This window comes from Narcine bancroftii, chromosome 10, assembly GCF_036971445.1.
Source record: "Narcine bancroftii isolate sNarBan1 chromosome 10, sNarBan1.hap1, whole genome shotgun sequence".
NCBI lineage: Eukaryota > Metazoa > Chordata > Chondrichthyes > Torpediniformes > Narcinidae > Narcine > Narcine bancroftii.
Window position 1 is genome coordinate 54,253,417 of NC_091478.1, and position 16,889 is coordinate 54,270,305.

Sequence of the window (16,889 nt, forward strand, 5' to 3'; positions counted from 1 at the left end):
ACAAGAGCATCAGACATTGAAAAGAGGGTGGGTGGGCCAGGTAATAGATGCCTCATTCACTTTGAAGACAAGGGGAGTTGCCATTTTGGTAGGGAAGAGTGTTCTGGTGAGTGTGCAGGGTGTGACTAGAGCTAAAGCAGACAGATTTGTATTGGTCCACTGTCAGATATACTCAGAATCATGGACCTTAGTAAATATATTAGCTCCCAACTTCAATGAAGAAAAATTTATGCAGGATATTTTCCTGATATTGGCAGAGGGAATGGAGAACATTTTCATTGGGGAAGACTTTAATTTTTGTCTGGATCCTGTCTTGGATAAGTCAACAAAAAATAATAATGTAAACAAAGGCAGCAAGAGCAACCACTCAGGGTATGAAGAAGCTGAATTTGATTGATATATGAAAACAGAAGCCTCCAAGAGAGAGGAATTATTCCTTCTACTCAAGGCAGCATGACTCCTACTCTAGAATAGATTTTTTTTTGGCTTCAGTCCATGTAGAGGGTAGGATCACGAAGGCTAGGTACATGGCAAGACCTCTCTTAGATCATTCACCCTTGGTAATAATGGGTGAAATGCCAGACAAACAGGAAACAGTTCATAGATGGCATCTTAATCCATTGCTGTTGAAGAAACCGGAGTTTTGTAGTTTTACAAGAGTGCAAATAGTTATGTTCTGTGAGGCCAACTCTACCTCTACTCCAGATAAGATAAATTCCTCTTATGGGACACACTCAAAGTGTAATTAAGGGGTCAAATAATTGGATACACTAGAACAACAAGGAAAGAATATGGGAAGGAGGTGAATGAATTAGAGCAAGAAATTGCCCATTTGGAAAAGGACTTCCAAAGATCAGGCTCAGAAGATTGATACAGGGCTATTACAAATATGAAGTAGAAAAATAACATGCTTCAAACCTACAGTATGGGAAAGGCCATAACGTGATCAAAACAAAAATACCATGAATTGGGGGAAAGAGCCCACAATGTCCATGCTTGGTAGTTGAGTACAGAGCAGAACAATTAGTGCTGTGCAAGCTGGGAAAGATGTGGTCTCCTATAAACCAAAGGAAATTAATGATACCTTCCAAGAATATTATGAAGGTTTATATAAATCAGAATTGGTGGGGAGGATGGACAAAATTGATGAGTTCTTGTCCAAAATAGAGATGCTAAATTTGTCTTCAAAGAACAGGAAGACTTAGATGGTCCCTTCACAGAAGTCAAGATAGAGAAAGCATTGAAATCATTACAAACTAACAAGTCTCTGGGGGAGGATGGGTTTCCATCTATAACTGATGCCTATTTATATGGAGATGGTAGGTCAGGCAATGGAGACTTATACAGTCCCGGATTCTTTTTTCAGTGACAATTATTACAACAATCCAAGAAAGACAAAGATCCATTGTTGCCATCTTCTTATAGGTCAATCTCGTTATTAAACACGGACTGTAAGATAATAGCCAAAGAAAGCCCTGGCAAATCGATTGGTGAAGTATTTGCCAAATCAAGTTAATAAAGATTAAGTGTGCTTTGTACCGAAAAGACAGACAGCAGATGTCGGTAAAATGTTGAGTGTATTACACCTGGCACAAAATAGAAATGATAGGGGTCTGGCCATGGCCCTGGATGCAGATAAAGCATTTGACAGACTGGAGTGGGACTTTTACTTAAAGTTCTGGAGAAATTAGAGCTAGGGACAACTTTTATTAATTGGATACAGGCGCTATATCACGTGTCCAAGGCGAAAGTTGTGACCAACGGGCAAATTTCCTCAGCCTTCCCCACTGTTAAAGTCTAGTAGATAGGGATGTGCATTATCTCCAGCTCTGTTTATACTGGCCATTGCCTGAGGCCATTCATCAGGATCCAGACATTAAGGGCTATAAAGTAAGCCAGGAAGAACACAAGATCAAGCTATTTGCTGATGATGTGTTGGTATATCAGACGGACCCAATGAAAATGCTGTCCAAACTGCGCTCTACCCTGGAGAACTATGGGAAGTTTTCTGGGTATAAGATCAATTGGGACAAGAGCAAAATTATGCCACTCATGGGAGGGGACTATAATCTAGAAGTAGTTTGTCTAGTATAGTCACTATCTTGACTATAGTCAAGAGAACTGTTAATTAACGTGGCCACTAAATGGAATCAAATATCTAGGAGTTAGAATAGATAATAAATAATTTATACAAGTTAAATTACGTCCCCTTGCTGGGAAAAATCGATGAGAACCTGAACAGGTGGACGTTCCTGCCCATAAAGCTAGTGGGCAGGGTCAACTGTATTAAAATGAATGTGCTACCATTGACCTGGGATTACAGTCTGGGCGGTTTACGGATGCCGGATTGCATTGGGAGTGGCCAGGAAGAGCATTGCAGTTTCCTGGAAGTCCAACTCTTGTTTGAGCATTGAGCAGTGGAGCAAGGAGATGCAAGGCTGTGTTCCCCTGTAGAAAATCACTTACAACTTAAGGGGGAGGTAAGATACTTTCCAAAAGATTTGGCAACCATACCTCAACTTTACAGGGAGGACTGCTGCACCTCTCTGCTCTGCCTTCCCTGCTTTTTCCTTAGTTTGAGGGGGTGGGGGGTGGGTGCTGTCTCATCTCAGCCAGGTAAAGTCAGGTGAAGTTGAAGGGATGCTTTGACTGGAAAATGTATCCAAATTTATTTCAAGAACATACTTGGTATTCCAAGGTGAAAGCCCCAAGCAGGGGCTACACAGATGAAAAGAGAGATGGGAGTAGACCAAGGCATCACAATTAATGAGAGATGTTGGTCAGATTGGTGTAGAGCAGTGGTTTTCAAACTGCCTCCCTAAACTCACATGCCACCTTAAGCAATTCCTATGTTATCAGGACTCTGTGATTAGTAAGGGATTACTAATGTGAGTGGGAATGGAAGGTTGAGAATCACTGCTCTAGACCCAATTGTTACTGAAATATTTTGCTTGAGAAAAATTGTCATTGACCCATTTCCTTTGGAGTTCTGAAACCGTGCACATAACGAGTCAATTAAGGACAATTAAAACAGAAGTTTGCAAAACTTTCTTTCCACTCACATACCACCTTAAACAATCCCTTACTAATCACAGAACAAAATGTGCATCCAGTTCCAACTCCTGAGAGACTGGGTTAGGGAACTAGAGTTACAGTTGGATGAACTGTGGATCATCAGGGAGGCAGAGACAGTGATAGATGGGAGCAGTCAGGGAACTGGGTGACTGTGAGGAAAGGGAAAGGGGGAAACAGGCAGTGCAGTGAACCCCTATGGCACAACAAGTATACTGCTTTGGATACTGTTAGGGAGGATGATCTATAGGGGACAAGTCATGGAGGTTGGGTCTCTGGCACAGGGGCTGGACCATGGCTGAGAAGGGAAGTGGAAAACAAAAGGGAAGGAGGTAAACAGAAAGGAAGAGGGAAAAGAGAAGGGCTCTTGTAGTTGGGGGCTTGCTGGTCAGGGGAGCAGATAGGAGGTTTGCTGGATGAGATCGGGGATCCCGGTTGGTATATTGCCTCCCAGATGCCAGGGTCAGGAACGTCTCTGATCAAGTCCACAGCATTCTGGAGGGGGAGGGCAAACAGCCTTCCCCACTGGTCCATGTGGGACCAATTACCTAGTTAGAGTGGGGATGAGGTCCTGAGAAGGGATTACATAGAGTTAGGGAAGTAGTTGAAAAGCAGGACCTCAAAGGTGGCGATCTCGAGATTGCTGCCTGTGCCACATGATAGTGAAGGTAGGAATAGGAAGTTGTGGAAGATGAATGTGTGGCTCAGGAGCTGGGGCAGGGTGTTAGATTTCTGGATCATTAGGATCTCTTCTGGGGCAAGTCTGACCTGTATAAAAGGGACAAGCTGCACTTGAACTGGAGGGGGACCAATATCCTGGTGGGCAGGTTTTCTAGAGCTGTTGGGGAGGGTTTAAACTAGTTTAGTGGACGGGGGTGAGGGGTGTGAGAGAATCAGAATGAGAGTACAGAGGTTAGGGAGGAAGAACACCTAGACTGGAGGGAACAGAATATAAAAATAAATGAAAGGAAGAAGGTAAAGGTAGATGGTAACAAAAGGAGTTTATGTGGAGGACAGTCTCTAAAGTGCATATATTTTAATGCAAGGAGCATTGTAATTAAGGAGGATGATCTTAAGGCATGGATGGCCACATGGAAATACGATATTGTGGCAATCAGTGAAACGGTTACAGGAAGGCCATTTAATATTCCAGGATTCTGTTGTTTTAGACATGATAGAACAGTGAGGGGTGGGATAAAAGGTGGAGGAGTTGCATTGCTTATTAGAGAGAATATTACAGCAGTGCTGTGGCAGGATGGTTTTGTGGGATCGTCCAGTGAGACTATTTGGGTGAAAATGAGGAATGGCAGAACCGTGGATATATTTAATGGTTTTTTGATGGTATTATGTACCATCAAATGGGCTGAGGGAATTAGAGGAGTGTGGCGACTCATCACTAGCCAGGCAAACCGGCCCCAATTGTAAGCCATGTGGCGGAGCAGCCGGCCAAAATAGTGCCGTCTGGAGTCTTCCATTCCTCCCAACACGGGGCTCAGAAGCCCGCACTGGGGGACTATGCGATGACTATGACATCAGCGCCCTCCAGCACGGTTCTCAGCCGGGTCCGGGCTGGGAGTATAAGTACAGCCCAGCAACCTCCAATAAATGAGTCTGCTCACTGAGCTCAACCCGTCTGGTTATGTCTGTTCTTTCAGGAGCAGAGTAGTTGCTGCTATAATTGGTGACCCCGACTGGTTCAAACGTCTTTGAACCCATCATGAGCTATAGCTACGAAATTGCCTGAATTCTGGGTTCAGGAGCTGGAGACCTGGTTCGGACACGCGGAGGCTCAGTTTCACCTCCACCAGATTTCATCCAACACGACCAAATTCTACCATGTGGTCGCTGCCCTGGACCAGGCCACCACCAGTCATGTACTGCACCTCGTTCAAATATGAGACCATCAAGCGAGTGCTTACCGGATCCCTCGGATTATCCAGGCTCGGATGCTGCACTTCAACGCCCTGGGGGACAGGTCCCTGATGGAGATGATGGAAGAGATGCTGGCTAAGGACACAGCCCTCTCTACCTGTGGAACTCAGTCAGCAGCCGGTGGTTCCTCATTGACACTGAAGCCCAGATCAGCCTCAGTGGGGCCGGTTTGCCTCCCTCTGTGCGACCAACGCAACAGCAATACGGACGTATGGAGACAAGACAGTCCACTTCCAGATCAGCCAACGAAATTTCACGTGGAGGTTCACCTTTTCGTCCCTACCGACTGCCATCCTGGGTGCAGACTTCCTCCTCACACAGGGGCTTCTGGTGGACATTAAAGATAGGCGCCTGGTGGATGCCTGTACCTTCCAGGCCTTTCGCCACGATGCCTCCCGCTCGGAGCAACCGCAGGTGGCCACAATCAGCACGTCCAGAGACGAGTTCCAGTGAATCCTGGACGAGTTCCCCACACTCCTCAAACCACAGTTCTCCACTGCCTCGCTGCACCACGGGGTGTTCCACCACATGCCCACCCAAGGCCTCCCGCCTGACAAGCTCCAGGTGGTGAAGGAGGAGTTTTCGCACCTGTTGGAATTGGGGATAATTCCGCGGTCCGACAGCCCGTGGGCCTCGCCGCTCCACCTGGTCCCAAAGACCTCCAGCAGCTGGCATCCCTGAGGAGACTATCGATGGCTCAATGAGGCAATAGTTCCTGGCTGTTACCCCATCCCGCACATCCAAGACTTTATGGCCAACCTAAATGGGTTTTCTCCAAGGTTGACCTGGTGCACGGATATCACCAGATCCCAATGCACCCTGAGGACATACCCAAGGTTGAGGTTCTTGATTGGAAGAAAGTAAGTTTCAAGGAGATGAGAAAAGATTTGGAGAGTGTAGATTTGGATAAAATATTTTCAGGGAACAATGTAGCAGATAACTGGAGGATATTCAAAGGAGAGATTCTGAGAGCACAGAGTTGGTATAACCCCGTGAGGAATAAAGGAAAGATTAGAAACCGTAGGGAACCTTGGTTTCTAAATGATATTGGGAACTTAGTTTAGAGGAAGAGGGATGTGTACAACAGGTATAAACAGCAGGTGAATTACTTGAGGAATATAAGGAGTGTAAAAAAAAAATCAAGAAAGAAAGGCTAAAAGGAGATATGAAGCTGCTTTGTTGGGAAAAGTAAAACTAAATCCAAAGGGTTTCTATAGGTACATTAAAAGTTAAAGAATAGAGAGGGATAAAATTGGAACCTTTGAAGATCGGGATTAGGCTCTGTGAGATCAGAGGAGATGGGAGAAATTTTAAAGAATATTGAGCCAGATGAAATGAAGAAATATGGTAGGGAGCTCATGGATAGTATAAGGATTAATGAGGAGGTAGTGTTGGCTATATTGAAAAATATCAAGGTGGATAAATCTCCAGGTCCTGACAAAATATTCCCTAGGATCCTGAGGGAGGTTAGTGAACAAATAGTGGGGGCTTTGACAGAAATATTTAAACTGTCACAGGCCACGGGGGAAGTGCCGAAGAACTGGAAGGTGGCTCATGTTGTTACACTGTTCAAAAAAATATCCAAAAGTAGACCTGGTAATTATAGGCCTGTAAGTCTGATGTCGGTGGTGGGTAAATTAATGGAAAATGTTCTTAGAGATGGTATATACAACTATTTGGAAAGACCGGGATTAATTCGGAGTTGTCAACCTGGTTTTGTACGTGGTAGATCATGTTTAACAAATATAATGGAGTTTTTCAAGAAGGTTACTAAAAAGATTGATGAGGGGAAGGCAGTGGATGTTGTCTATTTGGACTTTGGTAAGGCTTTGACAAGGTTCCCCATAAGAGGTTAATAAGGAAGGTGGAAGCATTAGGTATTAATGATGAAGTAGTGAGATGGATTCACCAATGGTTGGATGGGAGATGCCAGAGAGTAGTGGTGGAAAATTATTTGTCGAATTGGAGGCCAGTGATGAGTGGAGTGCCTCAGGGATCAGTACTGGGTCCACTGCTATTTGTCATATATATTAATGATTTAGATGATAGGGTAGCAAACTGGATTAGTAAATTTGCAGATGATACAAAGGTTGGCAGTGTTGTACACAGTGAGGAAGATTATCAAAGCTTACAGGGTGATATAGGACAGTTAGAAGAGTGGGCTGAAAGATGGCAGATGGAGTTTAATACTGATAAATGTGAAGTGCTACATTTTGGTCGGAATAATAAAAATAGGTCATACACGTTAAATGGTAGTTAATTGAGGAGTGCAGTGAATCAAATGGATTTGAGAGTCATGGTACATCATTCTCTGAAAGTTGGATCACATGTGGATAGGGTGGTGAAGAAGGCATTTAGTATGTTGGTTTTCATAAATCAGAATATAAAACACAGGAGTTGGGATGTTGTGTTGATATTGTATAAGGCATTGGTGAGGTCAAATTTGGAATAATGTGTGCAGTTTTGGTCACTGAACTGTAGGAAGGATATTAACAGAATAAAGAGTGCAGAAGAGGTTTAGGAGAATGTTGCCGGGGTTTGAATTACAGAGAAAGGTTGAGCAGGCTGGGACTTTATTCCCTGGAGCACAGAAGATTGAGGGGTGATTTGATAGAAGTGTTCAAATTTATAAGGGGGACAGATAAAGTCAATGTGGATAGGCTTTTTCCATTGAGAGTGGGGGAGATTCAAACAAGAGGGCATGGATTGAGAGTAAAAGGGGAAAAGTTTAGTGGAAACATGAGGGGGAATTTCATCATGCAGAGAGAGGTGGGGGTATGGAATGAACTTCTGGCAGTGGTGGTGGAAGCAAGATTGATGTTAATATTCAAGGAAAAGTTGGATAGGTATATGGACAAGAGAGATGTGGAGGGTTATGGGCTAAATGTGAGACAAGGTGGGAGAAGACGTTTGGCATTAACTAGTAGGGCTGAACTGACCTATTTCTGTGCCGTAAATGGTTATATATTGGAGTGAAGCTAGGAATATTCATTCATGCACATTTTGGCAGGATTTGGTCGATATACTAACCAGGGTAACCAAAGTAACCTTTCTGCTGTATCCAATGTTGTATCTACTGGGGAACCTTATATATTAACCAAATTCAATTTGTATTTATCACTTTGTCATAGCAAAAAATGTCTAGCGATGACCTGGAAATCTGACTCCCCTCTTCGTATCAGTAGGTGGAGTACTGAAATTTACAGCTGTATTCTCATGGAAAAAAATCATGTATAATCTTAGAAACTGACATAGCACCTTTGTTAAATATGGCAGTCATATCTGATGTACACGGGAGCACAGCTGTAGCCACATCCCGACAAAATTATCAATAGATGGATTAACAAAAGAAATTACATGAGGGGGTGGCTCCACAACCTCCATGGTCACTTGTCAGAAGCACTAACACCACACCCAGCCTCTTTCTTTCATTTCTATTCCCTTTTTAAGGGGGTGGGGAGAGGGAGGGGGAGAAACACCACATGTATGTAGATTGCTGGGGGATATCTGTGTATTTTGTAACAGTCTGTGATGTTATGTCCTTGTTCATTGATGGAAAACAAAAAATAAAATATTCAGCAAAAAGGGAGGTCATCAATAAATTGGAAGAGTTGCAAAGGAGATTCACCAAGTTATAGGGAGATGTTGGATAGTCTGGATGTGTATTCACTCTTTGGCTTGGCTTCGCGGACGAAGATTTATGGAGGGGGTAAAAAGTCCATGTCAGCTGCAGGCTCGTTTGTGGCTGACAAGTCCGATGCGGGACAGGCAGACACGATTGCAGCGGTTGCAAGGGAAAATTGGTTGGTTGGGGTTGGGTGTTGGGTTTTTCCTCCTTTGCCTTTTGTCAGTGAGGTGGGCTCTGCGGTCTTCTTCAAAGGAGGTTGCTGCCCGCCAAACTGTGAGGCGCCAAGATGCACGGTTTGAGGCGTTATCAGCCCACTGGCGGTGGTCAATGTGGCAGGCACCAAGAGATTTCTTTAGGCAGACCTTGTACCTCTTCTTTGGTGCACCTATGTCTCGGTGGCCAGTGGAGAGCTCGCCATATAACACGATCTTGGGAAGGCGATGGTCCTCCATTCTGGAGACGTGACCCACCCAGCGCAGCTGGATCTTCAGCAGCGTGGACTCGATGCTGTCGACCTCTGCCATCTCGAGTACTTCGACGTTAGGGATGAAAGCGCTCCAATGGATGTTGAGGATGGAGCGGAGACAACGCTGGTGGAAGCGTTCTAGGAGGCGTAGGTGGTGCCGGTAGAGGACCCATGATTCGGAGCCGAACAGGAGTGTGGGTATGACAACGGCTCTGTATACGCTTATCTTTGTGAGGTTTTTCAGTTGGTTGTTTTTCCAGACTCTTTTGTGTAGTCTTCCAAAGGCGCTATTTGCCTTGGCGAGTCTGTTGTCTATCTCATTGTCGATCCTTGCATCTGATGAAATGGTGCAGCCGAGATAGGTAAACTGGTTGACCGTTTTGAGTTTTGTGTGCCCGATGGAGATGTGGGGGGGCTGGTAGTCATGGTGGGGAGCTGGCTGATGGAGGACCTCAGTTTTCTTCAGGCTGACTTCCAGGCCAAACATTTTGGCAGTTTCCGCAAAGCAGGACGTCAAGCGCTGAAGAGCTGGCTCTGAATGGGCAACTAAAGCGGCATCATCTGCAAAGAGTAGTTCACGGACAAGTTTCTCTTGTGTCTTGGTGTGAGCTTGCAGGCGCCTCAGATTGAAGAGACTGCCATCCGTGCGGTACCGGATGTAAACAGCGTCTTCATTGTTGGGGTCTTTCATGGCTTGGTTCAGCATCATGCTGAAGAAGATTGAAAAGAGGGTTGGTGCGAGAACACAGCCTTGCTTCACGCCATTGTTAATGGAGAAGGGTTCAGAGAGCTCATTGCTGTATCTGACCCGACCTTGTTGGTTTTCGTGCAGTTGGATAATCATGTTGAGGAACTTTGGGGGACATCCGATGCGCTCTAGTATTTGCCAAAGCCCTTTCCTGCTCACGGTGTCGAAGGCTTTGGTGAGGTCAACAAAGGTGATGTAGAGTCCTTTGTTTTGTTCTCTGCACTTTTCTTGGAGCTGTCTGAGGGCAAAGACCATGTCAGTGGTTCCTCTGTTTGCGCGAAAGCCGCACTGTGATTCTGGGAGAATATTCTCGGCGACACTAGGTATTATTCTATTTAGTAGTATCCTAGCGAAGATTTTGCCTGCAATGGAGAGCAACGTGATTCACTAGAGTGTAGAAAACTGAGGGGTGATCTTCCAGAGGCTTATACAATTGAGGCCATGGATAAAGTGAATGCTGACAGCCTTTTTCCCAGTGCAGATGATTCTAGAACTAAAGGTCACAGATTGAAGGTGAGGAGGGAAAGATTTAGAAGGAACCTAAGATTTTTTTTCACTCAAAAGGTGGTCAGTGTTTGGCATGAACTGCCATAGGAAACTGTAGAAGTGGGTACTATAACACAGGTTTATGGATAGGAGGGGTCAGGAGGAATACAGACCAAATGTAGGCAAATAGAACTACCCAGAATCCCAACTTGATCAGTATGGACTAGTTGGAGCTGAAAGCCCTGTTGCATGCTGTATGACTCTATGGTGTAGGCAGACACAATGAAGACACATCTGACATTTCCCTTCACCCTGTGGCAGCCTATTCTTCATCTGCTCCCTGGTTGCCATTGAGGTTCTGCCTCATTTCCTGTACTTCACATGACCTCACAGGCAGCTGCTCAAGAAGTATGCAGATGAACTCTTAATGCAGATGAACTCTTAATGCAGGCAGGGTCCATTCAGCATGTCAAAGATTGTGGAACTCCTCCCTCTAACTAATTATTCTATCCTTATATTTAACTGTGTGGATGTACTGCTGACAACAATGTTTTACTATTGAGCTATAATAATGCAAAGCAACATTAAATGTAATTAAACAGGCAGACACAGAAAAATGAAGAATATATTGCTGTTATGAATTCAAATTCAAACAAGTTACAGTTAATTTCCTTGAACCAGGGCTATCCTTAACCAAAGACTGCTGTGACAGAGTATATAGATATGTTTTTGGGAGATTAATTGGGAAAGGTTTATTAGAGTAGGACACATACAAACACTTTAAAACAAATCTTATTTAAAATACTGGAGCTCAGCCCCATGGTAGACGTATCAGCTCCAGAGCTTTTACAAGAGCTTTTTGAAGAGTGATCAAGAGACTTCACTAATGGATTGTTGTTTACAAAAAGCAACAGATGAATGTGAATGTTGGAGTCTCTGCTGTCTGGAACAGGGCTTGCTGTTGTAAGAGGATCATGTGGTTTTGCAAGCAGAGAGAGTCAAACAGGCTTTTCTGTGTGTGTGTGTGTGTGTGTGTGTGTGTGTGTGTGTGTGTGTGTGTGTGTGTGTGTGTGTGTGTGTGTGTGTGTGTGTGTGTGTGCGTGTGTGTGTGCGTGCGTGCGTACGTGTGTGAGAGAGAGAGAGAGAGAGAGAGACAGAGACAGAGATCTGTTACAGCCAACAGAAGTAGCTGGGACTGGAACAGGACAAGCTGGCAAGCATGTCCAAGGCGTTTGTAAGACGGCCTGATCAAAGTCCTTGTGGTTCATGCAAGATGAGAGGACTGGCTGTCTAATGTTTCACTTGGAATAAGTGAAACAGAAAGGAACACTGTGGTGACCTGAAAGAAAGAGGTTATCATCTGGAGAACCCTGAAGGGGCAAGTTTCATCAGCAAGACACTGAAGTGGCTGATTAAAATGGAACAACAAAGCTCTCTCTGAAAACTGACAAGAACCTTCCTGAGTGGTAACCATTTACCTGTCAAGCACCAAAGCCTGGTGAACTTTATAAATGTTAAATTCTGTGCACAGTATAAGAATTGCCTGCAACCAGTGAAATTGGAGGATTGAGAAATGAGATTGGACTGTGAACCAAAGAACTTTGCTGAACTTAACACACATATTACACACATGTGCACTTAGAATTAGAAGGAGGTTAAGTTAGGTTAAGTAAGTTAATAGAGGTAAATTCAAGTGTAATTCTGTTTTCATGATTAAAGATAATTAAAAGTAACTTTTGTTTAAGTAACCATTTGTCTTGGTGAATATCTATTTCTGTTGGGTTTATGGGCCCTCTGGGCTTGTAACAACTGCAATGTAGCATACAAGTAAACTGAGCAAAGTGAACTACTTACTTAAAAGTCACTCTAATTGGATGTGGGGATTCATCCACTGAAAAACATAAATCTTCCACAAATTCTCCCAGAACGTTGGATTTGAATGCCACTTCCAATGCTTGGTATTTGCCTGGCAGCAGTGACCCTTCACTTGGGTTAACGCTGAAGCAGAAGCCTGCAGGAGTGAATGCAGGAATCAGGCTGTATACTGCAGGAATGTCACCCTTGTTTGTCATCAGCATCTGAAAAAAAATAGACACAACATGAAGAAACTGTTGTTTTGTTTCAAAATGAGGAAAAATTAATCTTTTCCTTTTTGAAAATTGGCCTTTGTCACAATTCTTCCAAGTTGTAACACCAAAATAATAGAGAGAACAGGCAACTATTTTATGTCTCTGCCAAGGGTGAACCAAGATTGGTCCAAAGAGTGCAAAATATCCTAAATAGACTTATGGACATGAGCAGGGGAGGGCTTCATTCCTTGGAGCGCAGGAGAATGAGAATAGGGTTATGCTCTAAAGGTACAAAATCATGAGAAGAGGAATAGTTTGGTGAATGTTGAGACCTTTGCCCAGGGTAGGGAAATCGATAATCATAGTTTAAGGAGATCTGGAGATATTTAACAGGAACCTAAGGGGTGACTCTTTTAGGTAGAGATGATGGGTGTATCAAATGGGCTGTCAAACCAGATGGTTGAGGCAGGAACCTTTGCAATGGGACAAGGGTAGCCAACCTTTAGACACAAGGTATCAGGCCATTTCATTAAAACTTTAAAAAAAAAACATTACAGCAGTGTACAGGCCTTTCGGCGCTCCATATTGTGCTGAACCATATAAACCCTTTTCTTTCGTCCATGTGCCTATCTAATGGTCTTTTAAAGGCCCCTAATGTTTCACCCTCTACCACCACTCCTGGCAAGGCATTCCAGGCCTCAACAACTCTGTGTTTATATTTAAAAAAGCTTACCCTTGATGAACCCCCTATACTTCCCTCCCTTCCACCACTATTCTCTGTCTTCATCCTGCGACAATTTTTTATCCAAACAGCCAAGGTTCCACTGATCCCATGCCTTGGTGCATCTTTCCAACTGATGTATTTCCTGTCATAAACTTAGGTATCTTCCCTCACTGTCCACAACATTAGCAATTTTGGTGCCATCCGCAAATTTATTATTCATGTTCACTATGTTGCTGTCATGACCTCCAATTAACCTACACCCCAGGTGTGGGCCGATATGGCCTGTTAACATGCTGGATGTCTAAATTAAAACTCAAAAGGTTGGCCACCCCTGTTTAATAATAAAATTGGACAGATGCATGGATAGGATGGGTTTAGAGGAATATGGGCCAAATCTAGGCTGGTGGGACGAGTGTGGGTGGGCCATTTTGGAAGGCATGGGCAAGTTGGGCCAATGGGCCTATTTCCATGTGGTATGACTCCATGATGCTCGGATCATTCCGCACTTTGTCTTTGCAATCCTACACCCTGCACTTTGAATCACTGTAACACGACACCTTGCCCTGGTGTTTTCTCATTTCACACTGCTGTAGCACACAAAAGAATGTTCTTCACTGTTTCTCAGTCCATATCACAGAAGACAATTCAATTCAGAATCTGCAAAATTCTGACTGAACATTTACCTCCCTCACAAATATGTTTAGCATCCACCCATCCAGATAGGAGACTTCACACATACTTGGATGCGTACTTACCAAAATAAGAATGAGCTGGAAAAACTCAGCAGGTCAGACTATATCTGTATAAAGGGAAAATGTTAATGTTCAGGTTGAAAACCCTTTGTCTGAGCTGAGAAGGAGCGAAAGTGAATCAGTCGGCCCTTTCAAACTGCCATGTAAAATGGCACATTACCCCGACAACAGTGCGACGCCAACTCTGGCCCACAGTCTGCCAGCATCACCCGTGCAGGCACAATAAGTAGAGAGCAGGTGCCTACCCTTTACTGATGAGGTGTTGAAGCCAAGGGGTAGAGTGAAGGATATACTGGGCCATAATTTTTCAGACTAGGATGACTATAACTCTTGTTATTAAAAGTCTACAGAACCTCATAGATGCCAAGTTGTGAGTCTATTCCAATTAGCACAATTATTACGTCAAACAACATAATTTCTACTCCTGTAATCATTGCCAGATGCATTGGGAGTGACAGGTTAATGGGAGTGGAAGAGGTCAGGTAGGTTTAACCCTTGAGCTGGTTTATTCACAACCTGCCATAGACCCACCCTGGCAGCTCTATCCACCTGGACACAGCCAGCTCAGTCAACATAACACTACTTGGTGATGGACACTGAAGTCCCCACCTGGAATATTTCCTGTACTTTTGCTGCTTTAAGAGTTGTTCAGCATGTTTATTTGTCCTCTGTTTTCATTCTATTAACCAATTTTCTCTCTTTGTCTCTCACACACTTTCTATCTCCAATATTTCGAATGCAATTTCCATGTCTCCTGCTTCTCTCATGAATTTTATTTTAGAACCACATCAATACGTTTTAAATTCAGGTAATATAATGGAAACTGCTTTCTCCTTTCTTATCCTCTTATAACTGAGGTATTTGTAAAATGCTGGTTCTCTTGATTTCTCTCCTGTCATTTTTTTTCATGTTTTGGCTCTGGCTTCATAATTTCTTTTTCCACTTCATTTTATACTTTGTGTACTTTCCTAGATTTCCTGTCGTAATTAAATGGGGTTTGCTTCCACTAATGCTTGCAGGGATCATTCTGCTTTTGGAAGCACTAGGAAAAAGCACATGACTACTGGCTTCATTCTCTTTTTCCTCCTGGAAATGCTGAGTAGACATAGAGAAAGGGCTTGGAATCAGGAGTTCAAACCCAATAGCAGCACAATGGGAAATTACCGAACAAGACTTGGAGTAAAGATCCAGGATTCAAAGTTTAAATCCCACCATAGACGTAGTGGAATTCAGTTCATAGTCTGATTTATCCATGACTTGAAACCCACCATTGTGAGTGACTCTTCACATCTGAAAAGGGCAGTCAAGGACAGAAATAAGCCTCCCCAGTGACCCCAGATCCAATTTTATTTTAAATTTGATTTTTAATGTAATTGAGAAAACAGATTTGTAACAGGTCTTTCCAGCCCATGAGCTCATGCTGCCCAAATACATCCATGCGACCAATTACCTAGCCCCAGCTTTGGAACATGGTAGGACCCGGAAGAAACCCACGTGGACACAGGGAGAATGTACAAACTCCTTACAGACAGCCCTGGATTTGAACCTGGGTCATTGGTGCTCTGCTATTCTAACTCTGCTTATCCTGTGTGAGTCCAGGACAACAAACTCTTAACTTCTCTCTGAAATTGCCTAACAAGTCAATCAGTTGTAGTAATCCTGCTAAAATAAAATAAATGAAGAGACTTGCTTGCCTAATGTCAATGTGGAAGTAATTTCACAAGCACTGCTGTAGTTGAAGAACAATCATCAAATCTAAAGTGCAGTTAGGAATGAACTAAAAATTTGTTTTAGCAGCAATTCTCACATCCCACATATGAAAAAAAAGATATAAACAGTTTTGTAGGGAACTAAGACAAACCAATTTCCATGTTCTTAGAATATGAGCAATCTTAACAGAATGAAGTATTCTCAGACTATGTACAGTACCGTCCAATGCAAACTGAGTCTCCTATTGTGTCCCACTTATATGACTCAGCGCCAAACAGTAAGAGCACTTGTGCGGGGATGGATGTGGAAAGCAGTCTCTGTCCCACCCTGTTCCATTTCATTTTCTTTAAACCTTCACATTACTAAACTAAAGCAAGCTTTCAGTTCAATTATCTACGTAAGTGTGGAAATTATTTTTGACATCTGCAGACAGACCACAGATGGTCAGGCCACTGGGATTTTTTCAGACCTCTCAATCACAGAACCAGAAGGTAGATACAGAATTAAAATGAACCTGCCAAGCTAATATAGATTAATGGGCAAGTAAATGAAAATAGATCAGCTTGGGACAGAACACTTGGTGCTCTAGGGAACAGACAGCAGAGTCTGGAGTAATTGCACAACAATCTGCTGGAGGAACTTTACCAATCAAACAGCATCTGTGAGGGAAAAGGAATTGTCAACATTTCTTTGAGACCCTGCATTGGAACACCAACCCTTGGCATTCTAATCAACTAAACATAACTCTTCAGTTTACAAAACTCCATCATCATTTTTTCATTTCACCAGATCCAGTATCCTAATGAAGTCAGAAACAAAACATTCAAGACGATTTTGTAGATTGACAGAATGTCAGACATAATTTACCTCATATTTTTGCTTTGAATTAATAAAGATGTGTCCCATGTCAATCTGGTCAAAATTCAGAAGCAGTTTGGGGCCTACACCTTCAGCCTTGATGCGGAGAGGTAAGCGAGTCTCCCGACCTAGAGAACCAAAGCATTAGTCTTCATCAATTTTAAATTTTATCAGATGTTATCTGACATAATATGTATCAGCAGCATCACCAATTTGTGAGTTTGTTTTTATTTATTATTTCTATTGCTTCAGTGGACTCCGCTTGCTCACGCTGAACCACCTGATGAATGCAGGCAACTATTCTTTTTAAAGAGCACCATCACCTCTTCCTGACAAAGGTCCATAAAATACTCCTATAACCCCATCTGAAATTCTCAGTCAGAAACATACCCTACTTCTCTCAGGGATGCATCTCTTGGTTGAATGCTACAATTTGGTATCTAT

General features: G+C 43.3%; 1 protein-coding gene across 1 annotated transcript in view; it reads right to left on the reverse strand.

The window, feature by feature from the left end:
• hydin (HYDIN axonemal central pair apparatus protein) overlaps positions 1 to 16,889 on the reverse strand; it is a 1,560,590-nt gene that overhangs the window by 1,260,513 nt on the left and 283,188 nt on the right. Inside the window, exons 11-12 of the mRNA XM_069900939.1 lie at positions 16,455 to 16,573; positions 12,187 to 12,410 (exon numbers count right to left, since the gene is read on the reverse strand). Coding sequence (XP_069757040.1) covers positions 12,187 to 12,410; positions 16,455 to 16,573 — 343 coding nt within the window. The remainder of the gene's footprint in view (positions 1 to 12,186; positions 12,411 to 16,454; positions 16,574 to 16,889) is intronic.